General features: G+C 42.3%; 1 protein-coding gene across 4 annotated transcripts in view; it reads right to left on the bottom strand.

The window, feature by feature from the left end:
- Window positions 1-673: 673 nt before the first annotated feature.
- tafa1b (TAFA chemokine like family member 1b) overlaps window positions 674-17,137 on the bottom strand; it is a 111,700-nt gene continuing 95,236 nt past the window's right edge. For 2 of the 4 annotated variants that reach the window (XR_015035834.1, XR_015035836.1), the window contains exons 4-6: window positions 8,282-8,406; window positions 6,818-6,909; window positions 4,437-5,628 (exon numbers count right to left, since the gene is read on the bottom strand). Coding sequence is in view for 1 of the 4 variants with exons in the window: in XM_085776166.1 (XP_085632292.1) it covers window positions 2,008-2,025; window positions 8,282-8,406 (143 nt within the window). In the remaining 3 variants the exon portion in view is untranslated. Of the gene's footprint in view, window positions 2,026-4,436; window positions 5,629-6,817; window positions 6,910-8,281; window positions 8,407-17,137 lie in introns of those variants that run through there. The other 2 variants (XR_015035835.1, XM_085776166.1) reach the window with 2 other exon arrangements.

The raw sequence follows: 17,137 nt of genomic DNA, 5'->3' as shown, positions 1-17,137 counted from the left end.
GCTCAGTAAAACTGCGGGATGGTGAATCCTATTAGATATGAGAAAACAAAGACGGGAACGGCTCATTGAAGAGGAAAAAACACGTTCTTTTCTCCCTCTGCCTTCGCATATTCCTTCATGATTCTGGCAAGACCACTGGGAGATTGATGTGTCTGTGTTTTTCATACCTTCCGTGACTGCTCAGCGAGGCACTGGGCGCCATGAAACTAGCCAAATTCCTAAATGATGAATGTACACTAGTGCGTCCTCTGGGAGAAGAAGCAAATCTCATATCAGCCGAGAGAGGAGGCTGATATTGAAAATCATCTGGAATTTCGCCTGGCACGATATTGGAAATCTTTATTCTAATTGCATGAATGAATTGAATGTGCTGTTCTGATAAATCCACTCTGCCACCAAGGGAATTGTATAAATGAAGCATCACAGATTTGTTTGTGTGTTTACTGCATGTGTGTCTGACTGCCCGTAAGTCATTTTCATACTCGCCTTGTGCTGTTGTTGATTGCTTGTTTACTCAAGCAAAAACTCTGTTCACAATGTTAACATATCATATAAATGAAACTCTTGACAAGATCTTCCACGAACATATTACAACATATCAAGCAAGTCATAAAAGGGACATTTTTCAAAAATATCAGTTACCATATGAAGGAATGGGAGGCAGCATACAGTATCAGTATAGAAAACCATTTTTATTTCTCATAAGGCTGTCCTGTAATGTACTTATATCTACTGGGGGATAACTGTATGTTTCTCCATTGTGACTAATACGTTCTCACTGTCATTTAGAATAAATCATGTCTCTCTGGTGTGTGAGAGGGAGATCACACTGCTGTTGTGGAGAGTGCAGCCATGGACCACTCTCAGCAGCAGAAGCAGACACTAACCGTCCGATTATGGCCCATTTTTTTCTGACACTGCTCTAACTCCCTACTGTATCTGAGTGGCTCAGGGGTTGTTGTTAGTGCTGCTTTCTTTTGTGAGGCAGATCTATACAGTGTTTTTCCTCATCTTTACAGAAACTACAAGCATTTTCTGGCTTAACCAACAGCATTGCTGGATGACGAAAGTGACCGATACTTATTTTTATGACTCCACTGTGGCTTTTTCCAATGCAAGCATACACTGTAAAGCAGTCCTGTACACACCATGTTGGGACAACAGCCTGATCAATATGTGGAGTTCCAAACAGAGTCTTAAATATATTTCTCAGCTTCTTGGACCTCTCATCTTATTTGTAATGTATTTATATATGTATATTTACACACATTATCTTACATACAAAGAAAGGATGTGCTCATGGATTTACATTGGGCATGCCCACGAATAAGAGTCAAATTCAAATGTCCATCAAGGAGTTTGAAGGTGAGGCCATGAGGGACAGACCTTGAAGCCTCCCAATGATTTTTCAAGAACTCTTTATAGGCTGCTAGTGGTCTCGTTCACTGAGAATCCATTGTTCCTCAGCTAAATCTTCTCTGTGTCTTTACAGCAAAGCCATCCTTCTAAATTTGTGAGTCCACAACACAAATACCTTCCACACAGAAATAACAGGATATCGAGGTAATTTATCTCCCATGGTTCTGCGGATCCCATGTTCAGGTCCATGTAAGCTCCTCAACCCATTTACATTTCAGGCAGGCGGGGCGAATATCTTCAAATAATGTTTTAACAACCTCCAAATAACCCCTGCTAAGCTGTTTCAGTTTTCGAGGGGGAGACAAAGTGAGGGAAACAGAGAGAGAGTAGGTCGGAAACTGGCCACAGCTGTGTGGAAGAGGAGAGTCACCAACATGGGGCTCATTGATCAAACAGGGGATTAGTCTGGTTTGAAATCCTTGGCACCACGCGAGCAAAGCTGTTTTATCTGGGTGGATATCCTTTCTGTGGTCCCAGGTAATCCAGTCAGTAGCCACGGATGTAATAGTTTTAGTCCGTTCGGTGGGGAAGAGAAAGGGTAGATGAGGGGAAGAGCCTGGCACGCAGCCCTGCAATGGGAGCTCTCTGTTAGGTCCTGGGATGAATCTGCAACACACAGGAGGAAGAGGAAAGGAGAGAAAACACACATACACTTAGATAGAACAAAGGCATACAAGTGTGCAAGGATTAGACCCCGAAGAATTGCTCCGTTCGCATGTTTCAAAAACACGGGGAGTCTTTTGAAATGCGGAGGCTTTGTACAGCCTCGTCTCACCCCCTGGTTCCCGCTTCTACTAGAAACAGTTGGCGTATAAGAGTGGAAACAACACTGAAAATTAAGGTGCGTTTGGCATTTATAGGTAAACTGGGATATATTTAGAGGAGGCTTAAAAAGGAAAAATAAAACACCTGATGTGTTTCCATGCTGTGTATGTCTGCTACACAATCTGACACTGTGGCATATTTTTACTTCACCTCAGACCATTTTAGCAACATCCTTTCCACCCCCAGCTTGCCTGCACCCATCGTTTGCACCTTCATACCAAGCCAGCCAATCAAAGCTGAGGACCTGATAAAATGACTTTGGCTTTGCTAAATGGGATCGAGGCCCCCACTGTGGAGTCTGAGCTGTCTCTCCGTGACTCTGGTTCAGGGACTCTTATTCAGCCTCAGCTGCAGACCTGGACACATTTCAATGGTACATTGTGCAACCTTGAGACTGCTATTGAATGTCCGGCTTTTCAGCATCCTGCTCAACCTGAAGCTCAATAAAATCTGTGTGCGTGATGTCTGCAACAGTTAAAGCAGTTGAGTTCTTTGCCCTCTCACGACCGCCTGTGTGGCTAAAGTGTGCAAATGTTTGCCAGAATATTTCTTCAACTTGCTTTTATCACATTTTCCACTTATTTTGCTGCCTTGAGATTTGTGTGAGTGGATAAATCTGAAGTCACCTGCACACTGTGGAGCCAATTAGAAATCCCATAATCCTGTTCAACTAAGAAATACAGCCATGACATTTCCAGCAGGCCTGGCAGGTGGTAGCCAGGTGTGTGGATTTGATTGTGGAAGGAGCTACTTGGGACTGTGTGTGCCGTGGCACATCGAGTCTCAGAGCTCCAGTATGTTGGACATGCTAGCAAGAGAGCTCCTATTTTATAACCTTTTTTTCTCCTCTGTGTAGAGTAGTGTGCACCTGTGCTTGCCCACTGCATTGTTTGTTAAAGCAGAAACAGCGGGCATTACAGTGCAAACTGGGTTTAATTCAACACTGAGTTGTTGAATAAACAACAAAAATAAACAAAAACTATTTTAGAGTCATAAACTATTGTTTGAAAACCTGAATGTTTTCAGTTCAAATGAATTGATTTAAAGGTTTGGCAGAATGAGGTGTCATTTGCAGCTCTCTTCAGTTCTGCACTTGAATGTATCATCTGTGTTTTGAGCAGATGCAGATTAATAATTTCTTAACACGTTTTTTTTTTAAACAGTAAAACATCATATTTGTGTGATCGCACAGCTCTCACAGGGTTTGTTCACAGGGCTGAAGATTTTCTAGATCTTTCTTGCTTGAGGACACTGATGTTGAAAAGTTTTTGAAACACAGGAGCCATCACTTGAAACAACTTCATTGTTTGACTTTTTTTTTAAAGATCAAGTGACTTCTAAAGACAGATGTCATATCTGTCTCACAGCTAGACGTAAAAGAAAGACTTAACTGACGTACACAGTGCTGACATGCTCTCCTTCACTGACTACATCATTGCTTATTTAGGTAGTTGCACTGTAGTTTTTCCCTCCGTGTTACTCTAAATGGCAGTCCCACATTTAACACAATGATTTCTCCTTCAGTTCTTGTAACAGCGTCTTTTACTCTTTTCATTCATAGTCCTTAACCGAAATAATCCTCTGGCCTCATCTGCCTGGCAATTTGCATCTATATCATCTCCATCTATGTGTGTGCCGACATATCAAAAATAGTGAAGCAGAAGAAATGACCTCTGCCAGAAGAAGAGCAGTAACAGGTTACACATTACAGCTCTCTCTCTATCTCAGTCACAATCCACCAGAGGTTTGTTAGCGAGAGAAAAGGGGTTGTATGCAAATGCTGTCATTTCAGCCCACATGCATATGAGTGAGTGAGCGTGCGCGTGCGTGTGTGTGTGTGTGTGACTCAAAGTGTCCGGTTCTTTTTTTGTCCTCTCTTTGTCTCTTCAAATGAACAGTGCAGCAGGTAGCAGTGGATTGCTCAAGGATTTCCTGCCTATCCCCATCTTTGCTGGCAACTAAGCCATCTGCATTCTAATTTGCTAGCCGCATTAAATTGCAATTTACTCAGACTTCAGTTAGTAAAAGGAGCCAAGGACAATTGCCTTAGCAAAAGAATTTAGTGCAAACACAGCCTACCCTTTCCCCCCTTTCTCGTTTAGCGCTGAACAAATCAATCATGCCGGCTGAGAAACCTCTTCAAACAGCAGTAAAGAGCACCCTCTAAAAACAGAAGACTCCAGACGACAAAATACATCAAGATCCATTTAATGTGACATTGACAATGGAAAAAGCAAAGAAAACAAGTATAAATTAATCAGTAGCACTTGGAATGAACTCCTCCACTCCAAACCTGTATAAAAATGTCATGAGGATGACAACCTGGGCAGTATTTGCTGCCTTCTGTCAGCTTGTAGTCTCATACTTAAAAAAAAAAAAAAGAGTCATTTATTATTTATTCCAAATGACACACTGTTTACCACATGTGTATGATTTTATGTTGGTCTTCATGATGACATTACACAGGAGTGAAGGAGAAGGAGGAGTGTTGTCAAGCACGGAGGTGAGACAGATGATTTTCTCTGTAAAGTTGAACTTTATGTGGCATGGCCGCTTGGAGTTCAGTTTGATCAACTGCATCGCGCGGTCTCCAGGTTTGACAAATTAGATGGTGATGCATCTGCTGGCAGGTCACTTTTGCTCTGAAACTGTCTCACAGATGGGTTACATCTTGTCACAGTGTGTTATTTTGCTTGAAAAAGTGCCCCCACCTCCCCTCCTCCCCTCCCCCTGCCTGCTCATTTTAATAAGGGGACACGTGGCTCTCTGAGCAGCGAGTACAGCAAATCATGGTGGACTACTGTAGTTAGAAGGGATTCACACTGTGTGTAGAAGTGTGAAAAAGTGTTATGCTTCACTGGAGTGTAAGGCATAGCCCTCACTAATCTGAGCAATTACATACTCCTTAGTGAAACTGCTGTGGACTTGCACTGTAAAAACAAATATTGTGCACGAATAAATGGTTATGTTGTAGTGTGAGATAAAATAAAACAAAATAATAATAATGCCTGATGAGGTTTGTATTATGTATGTTTTGACCTGATACTGGGGACATATTCATACTCACTCCATCACACTGATAGTGAGATTATCAAACAAAAATAATTCATTTCACTATCATCAAAAGCAGGGGAGAAGAACGAGTAGGACAAAAGATGTTTTCATTACAGCCTCTCTCATTCTGCCTGTCTCTCTTAAGGTGTATAATTGTTTGGAGGGAGCAGAAATGGATTGATCTATTTAGCCAGTGGAGCGGGTAATGCAGATCTATGGTGGGCGAGTGTTTTGGAAGGTGCTCCCCAGCCTCGCTCTCACTGTGACTTCCACAAACAAAAGGGCCTGCCTTGTCTGCTGCTACAGAACAGGCAATGAAGGGCTCCCTCTCTGAAAGACATAAAGAAAGAAAAGAAGAAACATGGGTGTCAGGCACTGGCTTTGCTTGTTTGTTTTTTGTTTTTTTACTTTTCATGCCAATTTTTTATGAAAAATGGTGATGTGTGGGTGAACATGTGTGCGTGCGTGCCTGCCTCATTGCGCTTCACTGACACTTTTCAGAGCAAAATGAAAACCTGCAGGAAATAAAATGGCTGTGAATAATAAAAAAGAAAGTAAACAAACAAATAAATAATGAAAAAAACAAAACAAGAAAAAAACACCACAGTGTTGTGTTGTGGGTTTGCTGACTTGTGACAAAACAAATACAAATGAGGCAATTTGGCCTGAGAGGCAGGTGAATGAGGAATGTTGATTAAAACGGAGAGCAGAGTGCAGGATAAAAGGCCTTTCATGTAGCCTGTGGGCTATGCTGTGTGCTGATAGCTGCTTCAACAAGACCCTCAGAGGGGGATCAGGATATCAAGTGGACTCTGATAAGGAGCCACACAACGAAAAAGGGAAGAGGTCTGCCCGGGGGTCTCGCGTACATACACGCACAAACACATACATATCAAACACATCAAACATGTGCGTGTGTGTGTGCACAACTAGGAGCAAACACAGAGAGGAGCAAGTAGCATGTCACAGATTAGTGCCTAATGGGATTGGCAGACCAGTGCAAGGCACTGTAATCAAGCCCACACAGTCGCCGATAGCAAAAACAGGACATGGAACAAAGGAAGCAATGAAAGGAGGAGGGACTGATCCTGCCATTACACACCGATCACAGACAGCAGGGTTCTGCTGAGGGGTGGACCTGGCTCGCTGTGTGTCTCTACAGTTGTAAATGAAAGCGCTGCTACAGTTTCTGCACGTTTACCCATACTATCCTGCTACACGTGTCACAGTTTATGAGGAAAACGAAGCAACTTACTTTTTATTTATGCGTGTGCTGCCTGTGCCGGGTGATAAATATTTACAGTGGGTGGCGGTGCGTTCAGTATTTGTGTCACGCCTGCCCAATCATGCACAGCATGTAAACACACACTTGATTATTTCGAGCTGAGCATTTGGGTTAATGAGAAGTCATTGAACATGAGTTGGTCCCACTCCTACTGCCTGACACTCGAGTGCATACAGTGATGTGAGAGAGAGACGGGAAAACAGAAAGAGAGAACAGCTTGAGAAAAAGACTAACCTTTACAGAAGCAAGAATGCAGCTCAATTTCTGTTGACGCATCCTCTGCATTTTGCTTCCGGAAGCTAAAAAGGGGAGTATGGCTGGGTGTTCTGTAAAGAGAGGGTCAAGAAAAAAGGACACGTGTGTATTGGGTAGTAAAGCACCTTCAGGCCTGACCTTTGGCCCTCTTCTCATTTTTGTTTAAATTAATCCAAAACCCTTTTAATCATAATATACATGATTTTTTTGTCTATATTTGTGTGCAAGATCTTACAATCTTTCCTTAAGTTTCTCAAGGGAATATTAAGAAAATGACTCGTCCCAAGTTACATAAAGACAATCACCATTTCAGGTTTACTTATTTCAAATTGTGCAAAGGCCTGAATAGAGAATTAGAGATGCATTCTTTAAAGTGAACCAAGTACTGCACCTTACCTTGACAGGCTGGCAAAACCCCATTCGATCAACTTCTCTCTGAAACTTTTAAGCCTGTGGCGGCTGTGAGGGGCCCAGTGAAAGCTTTATGCCTATCTGCTGGCATATAAATCTGCAGAACAACCTTGGGAAGCCCCGTGTGGTCTAACCTTCACTGGCTGTTCCCTCTTTTCCCTGCCATCACATTAGTCTCTGCTTCTATTCAAAGTCATTGTCACTAAGCAATAAGAGGATACGGAAAGGGAGGAGGTGGTGGTGGTGGTGGGGGGGGGTTTCTGATCACGAGCAGAGGGAGGGGGCTGGAGGAGAGTTGGGTGGGGTGGGGTGGGTCAATTAAATGAATACAAATCGGGTGATCAACCTGTCACAGAGTGCTGGACTGCTAGCTTTGAGTACTTAACTCCCTTCATTATTTTTGCATGCCGCATTTGCAGTCAGTTTACAGAGCCGAAAGGCAGTGCAGGAGCAGAGAGGCCGTTAACTTTATCTCTGAGAGGAGCGTGGCCTGAGGCAGAGCCCACCTGTTTGTTTACTGCCTGCTTTATGTTTGTTCTTTACTACTATGGGCCCTTGTGGATTGGTTGCTTACACCGGAACAGAATTCGACTTGTTGAGAAGAAGGAACAGTCGATACAGTGCAACTTGTGCACATCAGTTTTTACCCACTGGTTTGTTACCATGTGTGTTTGATTGTTCAGTGACAAAAGATTAAAATGAAGCAGGCAGGTGGCAGAGAAGCTTTGTTAAACCATTTAATCCAAGTATTTAGACCCAGCATCTTGTTATTGTTTTTGTAATGTTCTCATTTCAAGTCTAAGAAGAAAAGTTGAATAGAAAATCAAAATCGCTGTGACATATTCGACATGGATTGTTTGGAAATAGAGTGCTTGTGTCCACATTTGGTTGTGCTTAGTATGATGTATTGCACAGGTACATTTGCATCTCTGCATTGTGGGTGTCGATCTGTGAATGTGTATTAATGCAAAAGTGTGTGTACGTGCGTGCGTGGGTGTGTGTGTGTACGTGCATGCATGCATGAAGTCTCACCCTTGTGGTCTTGATTTTGTTCCCAGAGGAGCACATCCATCCAGAGTTGTCAGGCAGAGTCTTGCACTCCTCTCCCTCCAGACATGGTTCCATCTCACACCACCATTTCCCAATTACAATGGACGCTGGGGAGGGTGAGCACAGACATGTGACAAAGCAGGTTAGTTTATCACATGGACACTTTGTGCACACAAACACATTTGTGCACCGTCGTACTGTATGCACACAACACAGATGGGAATTGAAAGCAGGAATAAATAACACTATTAAAAAACACAAGGAGTAAACACAAGGAGTAAGGAGATTAAAATGTGGGCGGAATCATCACAAAAAGTTGAACAAACGCAGACGCCTCCGACGCAAACACATTTTGTGACATATTCTACACAGGCACGTTTTTATCTGTGCTCCCACCAATATATTATGAGCAACTCCTGAGGTACACACAGGCGTGTTATCTAAATGAATGTTTTTCCTTCTCTTTGGCCTCAGAGCAATCGTATCACTGCTGCACGGGTACTTCTGCTGTTGACAATAATGTCTTATACCAACAGAAATGAATCATTATTCTGTTTTTATATAGCTACATTGCATGTTAGGGAGCAATCTCATTTTTAATCAAAACTAATTGCCTCTCATTAACATCGACTGAATTCTTCCTCCAGCTATGTGAGAAAAACAAATATGTTCTCATCTTCTCATCAAGACCCTGCTCTCCCTCTATCTCTCTTACTCTCCACTTGTGTCTGTATGTGTGTGCGTCTGTATTCTAGGTGTAAGATTATTTTAAAAAAAACCTTTCTTCGCAGGCGAGTCACCTGTGTGAGTAGCAGGGAGATGTTAAATAAAAAACCTGTTAACCCCCAGGAAATGTTCTCCCAATTAACTTACCACACCCCTTTGTTATGGGGTGCTGTTTGTAAAGCTGCTCATGCTGAAAATAACAGCAACATTTCATCACATTTAGCTTTAAACCATGTTTGAAAAAGTGGTGTGAATTTTTGAAAGTCACTTTTTAGCACATTTAACACCATATTTGTTAACTTTGAAATGTATTAAATAGTTGAAGCAGAAGTAAGCCGATGGAGTTAGCAGCCCCCGCCCTCATCATTGATCTATTGGTCCTCGTCCCTACGTCACCACATTCACGCGCATCCCTTGGCTGCACACACAGCCCTTCATGCCGTTCTCTCTCCTCATTGGATAAAGGTTGTAGGATACAAGGAAGTATACAAGCAGCAGAGCAGAGTGACTGACAGACCCGTGTTTCGGACCAAACACTCTATGTAAGTGATTGCTGTTGGAAGATATAACTATTTAAGACTTATATTAACATAAACATTCCGCTTACTTCTGCTTTAAAGCAATACTTAAGAACTTTCATTTTTGGTTGAGATTGGCGGTGCCAGTGGACCAAAGCGGTAGTGTTTTGCCCGAAGGAAGACCCCATTTCCCATGAGCATCCCGATCGCGTGCAACAATTCGGTGCCTATTTTGTGATTTTACAATCAGTATTTCCTCGTTCACTGTGTCAACGGGGTAAAATGGTGTCTGAAAACCTCTGACCTGTTGACTTCAGGCCGGCCTCAGCCCATTAAAACATTTTCAAGGTGTAGTGTGGGAAGTATGATCTACCGTTAACACGGTGTATTTTATTTTGAAAATTAACCCCGTGTTTTGTTTTGTAATTTGTACACGATTCCCTGTCTCACACAAGCTGCTCTGTGCTAAGGGACCGTTCGTTATTTATGGAATGGGCCACCGGAGGAAAGTAGGGGGGGGTCGTGTCATAATATTCTTTGTTGAGGGGTGGGTCCACTAAAAAAAAAAAGGTCAGCGAGGGGGGTCATTGAACTTTTTGTCTGGAGAACACTGCAATGCCCGCAAAAAACAAAAACAAAACAAAAACGGTTCATTTCAAAGCTGCCAGCTCTGATGACAATGAGAGCAACGGCCCCCAAATCACAACGTTATTTTGTATCGCTCTGGTCTGCCCTGAGTGGGTTTCGAACCCAGGTCTCCCGCACCGCAGGCGACGATGCTAACCGCTTCGCCAAGAACTAAATGAGGACTTTGCACACTGCTTAGCACGTGTTTTATGGGTGAGTGAGTTTAACTTCAGGGTTTCCTACATGTAATTGATCGTGGCGCACCGCCACGGCAAAATAAAAGCCGCCACACCTTCAGAATGATGATGATTTTTTTTTTTTTTTTTTTAATGTTAAAACAATGTAAAGCAGGTTTTCCACTAGGGGTTGCACAGACTAGTCCCCTGCTCCACAATGACGTTTTGAGCTTGACGTCGACTAGTCGCTGATCATGTAACAGTAGGCTACAAGAGTAGCGGCTTGAAACAACAGCTGAGTGCGCTGAATGAAAAAAATACGAGCGCCGTCAAGCTGGATAGAACGAGCGCGTAACAGACAGGAAGTCAGGCACAGAAAAGGCGAGAGAATCCGGTCAATTTTCAAAATAAAATAAATGATGATTAAGTTTGCTTGTCCGTCTATAAATATTTGTCAGTTGCGTCTGCACACAAGACACACATCCATAGGCTACATACAGCGCTAGAGACAGACCTGTGTGTGGAAAACCGAGTAGCTACAGACGGGTCGATGTTTGACCGGCGTGGAGAGAGAGAGCAGGAGAAACTGCCGCTTCCGCCGCAGTGTGTCGGGCTGCCGGCAATTAAAAAAAAAAAAACTCCGCTCATATCGACAGCTTTACGTCGCGCACAACAACAACAACAGCAGCAACCAACCAGGAAAAACTAAAACTGTGAGTAAAACTGTGACTGAGCAGGACTGTGATGGTGACGAGGCCTGTGTGTCGTTTTCCTCCCTAATTGTTTAATGAACAGTAGCTACAGTATTTTCTTTTGCACCTGTAGCCTATATGTTACAAAAAAACAAACTGATTTACAGCTTGTTGTTTATAAAGCTGCTGTTCTGTGGACTCATTTCTGTGCGTGAGCTGTCAGTCAGTGAATACAGATTGTTGCAGAGCATTTCCCTCCTCCTGGGATTGTAGTTATGATGGGAAAAATATGAATGATGTCATCAGCGACTAGTCGACGATCCGGTCTCGTGCGCACCCCCCCCCCCCGTCGATCAGACCACCCTCGCCGCCACTCTTTTAAAAAATCCTGGAGGAAACACTGAACTTCAGTACTGTACAGAGGCTGTGAGCAGCACGTACGTTCACGTTGCTTTCGTGAATTGTAAACAAACAGACGCCCCCTCGGTTTTCGCGTCCAGCAGTTTAGCGGCTAATTCAACAGCAGTGATGGATAACTGTACCGGAGAGGCTCAACTTCATGAACTACATTTGAGGAATAAACGGCAGCTTTTACCTGACGGGAGACCGACGCCTGAGCTACGGTAGCTAACAGTTAGCTGGTTTTATCTACTTTCTCTCTCTCCCTCCCTCCCTCTCTTTCTTACACACACACACACACACACACACACACACACACACACACACACACACACACAGCTGATTGTCTGTTATATCTGTCGTAAACCTTGTAATAATACGTTGTTGAGTGCAGTTCACATTATTGTTGCTTCGGTTTGAGTGTGGATTAATTATTAATGGTTTGTTGTGTAATGTGAGCTGGTCCAAAATCGCGATTCTGTTATTGACGAGTTGGTTTAATAACAGCTGATAAATGGCATTGTGATGAGAAGGTGTTGCAGTTGCACACATGGTTGTCAAAATGAAATAATGTAGTGTCACGCGCTAAGTGATGCGATGTCACGTGTTGATGGCTGGGGGGGGGGGGGGGTCATGTATCTTTTGATAAGGCTTAATGCAGGGTCACGTTAAAATTTACTGACTCTGACAGGGGGGTCATGTAAAAAAAAAAAAAGTCCCGTGAATCCCTCCGGTGGCACTGATGATAAATAACGAACAGTCCCTAAGTGTATGCGCCGTGTTCTGGCGTCCGGCAAAAACAGAAGCTCTGCGTGTTGCGGAGGGCTGCTGGATGCCGGAGCCGGTGGAAGCTCACACATGGACTAGAATAGAAATGTATCACTGTCAGTTTGTCAGGATGTGCTGTTAGCTGTACTCTAGCACAGTTGTTACTGCAGTTTGAAGCCCTGCACATTAGCTTAGCTCCAATAAATATTTAGTAGGCTATTTATATTTAACATTTAGGTGTAACATTTGAAATTTTAAAGTTAACAAATATTGTGTTAAATGTGCTAAAAAGTGACTTTCAAAAATTCACACCACATTTTTAAACATGGTTTGAAGCTAAATGTGACAAAATGTTGCTGTTATTTTCAGCATGAGCATATTTACAAACAGCACCCCATACCATGTTCAATTAATCATATGAGGAAATGTGCTTCCCTGTTGTTTCACATTCATTTGTGCTGCAACTTTTTGTCCCTGTTATTATTAACTATTCAGCCACAAAGCACTGTTGCAAAAAAAAAAAAAAAATTATGCACTTTTCCAGTTGATTTTCTTTCTTTTGTTGAATCAAAACGTAACACAGAAATCCAAACCATTCTTTCAAAGTCAAGTTCTGGATCATTTATTAACCATGATCTTTGAAAAACTTTTTGTTTTCCACACTCCTCTGTACTGTATGAAGAGAGAGAGCTTTCTGACAGCAAATGTAAAAGTTCAAAGCAGTTTTTCCAGACGAAAAGTCATAATTTCCACTGACAAAAAATTGCAGCATGTGGGATATTTTCTTAAAATTTGCTGTTTAAATCACAGAAGAGCATCTTTCCTTTCATCATGTCGACATGAAGAGGATGTGGAGGTCAAATGATTGGGGAAATGCAATGAGTTAAACCAGCATTATTTTAGTTACCAAACCAATTCTTAAACCTTTCAGGTAAAAAAAAGGAAGAAAATTCCCCCCTACAACCTGTGTTGCCAAGGTTACAGGCCAACCACCAATCAGTTGTGAGTATGAGCAACATGCTGTCTCCAGCTGATGGAAGAAGACAGTGAAAAGTCCAGTTTCTCACAGTGTAGAGTGTGCTATGGTTCTGTGTGGATGGACACACACATGCACACACACACACACACTCACATAAATATATTCCTTAAAAATGAATGGACACAGAAGCACGCCCCACTGCTCCTCAGTGAACTTGCTGCATTTCCTGACTTCCTCCTTCGCCTTTTCCCTCCATGAGCCCTGAGGATACTGAATGCCAGAATGAGAGCATCCACTAACCAGCTGTGAACCCGCCCTTTGGCTTCCCCCATGGCTGTTTACCTTATCCACTAATTACGGCATGTTGGTCCATCATCCACTGTGCTCCTGCTGTCTCGCCTTTTCTCCCTCTCTCTCCATCCATGGGCTAAATATGCATTTCACATCATTAATCATGTTAACATTCAGCTGCGTCTGAGGTGCAACACTATGCAGGAAGTTCTCGTTAAGTGGCAAATTATGACTAGGCTTGCGGTGATGTGTTTAATCAGTTCTATCGAGTGATGATGATGTGCTGCGAAGCTGCCACTCTGTTTAGCCTCGTCCTCTCTCCACAAAGAGTGTGGGAGAAACCAAGATGCTGCTTTTCATTATACTACCAACTGAGGACAATTTATATTCAACTACGTGAATTCAGAATCCAGTTCAAATTGAAAACGGTAAAGTAATACCTGCAAGACAAAAAAACTACTCCTTCAAACGCAGAAGAAAAGAGAAAAAACTGGGAAGAGACAGAAAAGGAGGAAAAACCAGGCAGGATATTAAAACACTGCCTCAACTGAGCCGCTGAAACATGAGAGCTGCTTTGCATGAAAGTTGAATGATATTTACTGCACTTCAGAAAACTGAATTCACCTCACACTCTGCACCCTGAAATGTGTGTGCATGGAGCATAGATCATTTCTGTACAGCAAGCTGAGAAAACAGCAGCATTAACTGAGCCTGGGAGGGGTTTGAGAGGATTATATGTTGCATCCATCATTTGATTCGGTGATGATCAACAATAAATTCCTGTACAATGTTTTTGAATTAGAGCAGAGTCAGACTGCTAAATGGTTGTTTAAGAACCCACTCCTGGATTATTGACTGTTCTTGTATGTTTTTACTGGCAACATGGTTCTGTTCTTTATTTGCATATAAAATATTAAAAGATGTAATGTTATAAAATGTCAGAATTTTATTTACGTAAGTCGATACTTCAAATAGGCAGAACGGTGCTCAGTAGTACTGTAAGTGTTTGAATAAAAAATCAACATCATTTCAACAAAGGAAGACTCAACCATCTGGGTGTTTTGTGTTTCTATCCATATCAACTTTTTCCTGTCTTCCACCTTTATTAAATGTTGCTTTATGTTTGTTTGCTTTCTTATGAGGTCCCCCGCACTGAAAGATTCTTGTTTTTAAAGGTACTATTTGTAAGTTTTCTCTGCCAATGAACATGATTGTGATTGATGTTTCATAAGGAACTTCAAACATCGTTGTGTATACAAGACAAACCCTCTGAGCAGTGCTACGTCCTCAGGACAGATCGAAGGCTACAAGGAATCACTATAGGACAATGGGCCAGGACTAACTGGTTTGTGTGCTAATTTCAGTAGAAGAAAAATATGTACCGGAACTGCAGGCAGCTCTTTGCTATTAGAGAATTAGGTTTGATTCTGGACTCGTAAAGCTCTCTGCTGCACTTAAAGATTATGGAAAACCATGTGTCAGAGAGGTCTATGTCACTAATTTAGTACATGGGAAATTTATTGAGAATGGACAGGAAAGCCACTGAAAGCAAGCATTAGATTTATTTTGTTACTCCTGAGCCCTGTCTCCTCTCAGTGAAGTGTTTTGTCTATTGTAACTTCACTTGGCTGTTTAACCTTCACTGTGCTGAATACTGTCTGCACAGACTTGATATAAAAAGGTTGTTTTCAGATTCTCTGTGTTGTGAGCCAGACTGGAGGCCTCTCACGACTCAAAACGCAACCTAGTGTGAGTGACGGGGAAATGTGAGACCTTTACCTCTGAGAATGGACTTGAAGTAGGAGAAATCTTGTATCTATGAAATAAACTTTTAAATTGACAACATTTACATATTAATAAGTAAGGACACTTATTTATTTTTTTAACCAAGATATTTTAACTTTTGTTTTCTCGTTATTATTCTGACAGTGACTTTTTTATTTTGTGACACAAATAAAGCTCCCAGATTCCAAGGTTATAAACAACTTATTGTTTAAGTTATTCCACTGCAGAGAGCAGATGATGTGGATAATCCACCATCTTGAAAACCTGCAGTTTTCCACTTCTCTAATTAATATCTTGACAGCTTCCCATCTTGTACTAAAAGCAGAGTAAAAGTTTAATGAGCAGAGACTATGAAACACATCTTATAAATATTCATGTGCAATTTTGATATTTGCCTTAAAAAAAAAATCTATTTTGAGTCAATCACTGAAGAAGACAGCCGGCTCATCTCAACACAACTTGACAACACACATTGTTAATGACAGGTTTGTTGTAATGGCCACAAGGATAAAACCCAGACAGAGTCGAGCCTCATGTGTACGCACACATGCGTCATGTCTCCTGCTGCAGCCGGGCCAGGACATCTGGCTCTGACCTTGACCGCTGGAGAAGAGCCATTTCTGGGCCGGGATCCATGCATCACTCTCTGGTGACCACTGACCTCCAACAGTCGTTTTAACTACTCCCTGTGCAATCGTCAGCATAGAGGGTATAACCTTTGTTCCAACATCAGCAAACTTTACTCCTCCTCCGTGTCTGCAAGGAGGTGAAGGGGAGGGGGGAACGCACAGGACCACCTACCTCAAATCGGCTTTGGATCGACTATTAATTCTCAGACCCATCTCTTTAAGGTGAAAGCTTTCAACGTGATTTTAAGCAACAACGCCAATTAACATGATCCTCACTTGTTTTCTATAAAGGAGCTGCTTTACACTGTCAAAGATGACAGATGGGCTCGGAATAATCAGCAAACAACAAACGAAAGCATGTCTGATTCGAGATGTTAGCCAGGTAGCCGGCTGGAGTCTTTAGCTTTGATGGACAAACAACCGAGAGTGGGACTTGAATTGATTGAAAAACATGGAGCGATGGACCTTTTACAAGTGCATCTGTCAGATCACTGGTGAGCGAGCTGTGTGATGGATTGAACTCGCTGACACGTCCCTGCCAGGTAGCAGAATGTTTGAACACCTTGACGGATGAGGAAGAGAATTGATTTCTGTCCGTGTCAAAATGTGAATACGTGTCTTTGGGCTCAATGAATAGTTAATGTTTTTAACTTGGAGCGGCTGCTCGGCACTTGGTGGACTTAATCATAGCAAAACGATGGCTTTCCAATCGTGTCAGCCGCGTGTGCATGTGTTTGCTTCTTCTTCTTCTTTTTTTTTTTTTTCCTGAGGAGTCACTTAAATGAGTTGCCTTCAGTCAAGATCTGGAGCAGAAAGCAATTAGACTTTAAATTCTCATGCCACTTGGTGGGTTAAATTTACTGTTCAGGGTGAAGGATCGATGCCTCCCACAAGATAACACCTAGCTCCACGGATTTCTTTCACTGACTCATTCAGGTCACATGGGTGTTTTTTTTTTCTCTTCCACTTAACATGAACAGTTTATATCAGTGCTCTGCAGATGCCCTGATTACTCAGTTATTACACAAACACAAACAGCCAATCAATCATTCATTCATTTAATCATGCAACTGCAAAAACAGTCCATTCACTTAGTGATCCATCTCTTACTTTACTGGATGAATTACACAGTTTGATTAGAAAAACACTTCCATCTCAATGAGACAGAGGTAAGGGTGCAGGCTTTGTGTAACAGCAGTAAACTATCGGTGGGGGTCAAGGGAGCATGAAGCAAATGAAGCGAGTGTA

Source organism: Trachurus japonicus, chromosome 5 (assembly GCF_045865225.1).
Source record: "Trachurus japonicus isolate A0001 chromosome 5, Traja_1.0".
In the NCBI taxonomy this organism is placed as follows: Eukaryota; Metazoa; Chordata; class Actinopteri; order Carangiformes; family Carangidae; genus Trachurus; species Trachurus japonicus.
This window is presented reverse-complemented; position numbering and strand designations above follow the sequence as displayed.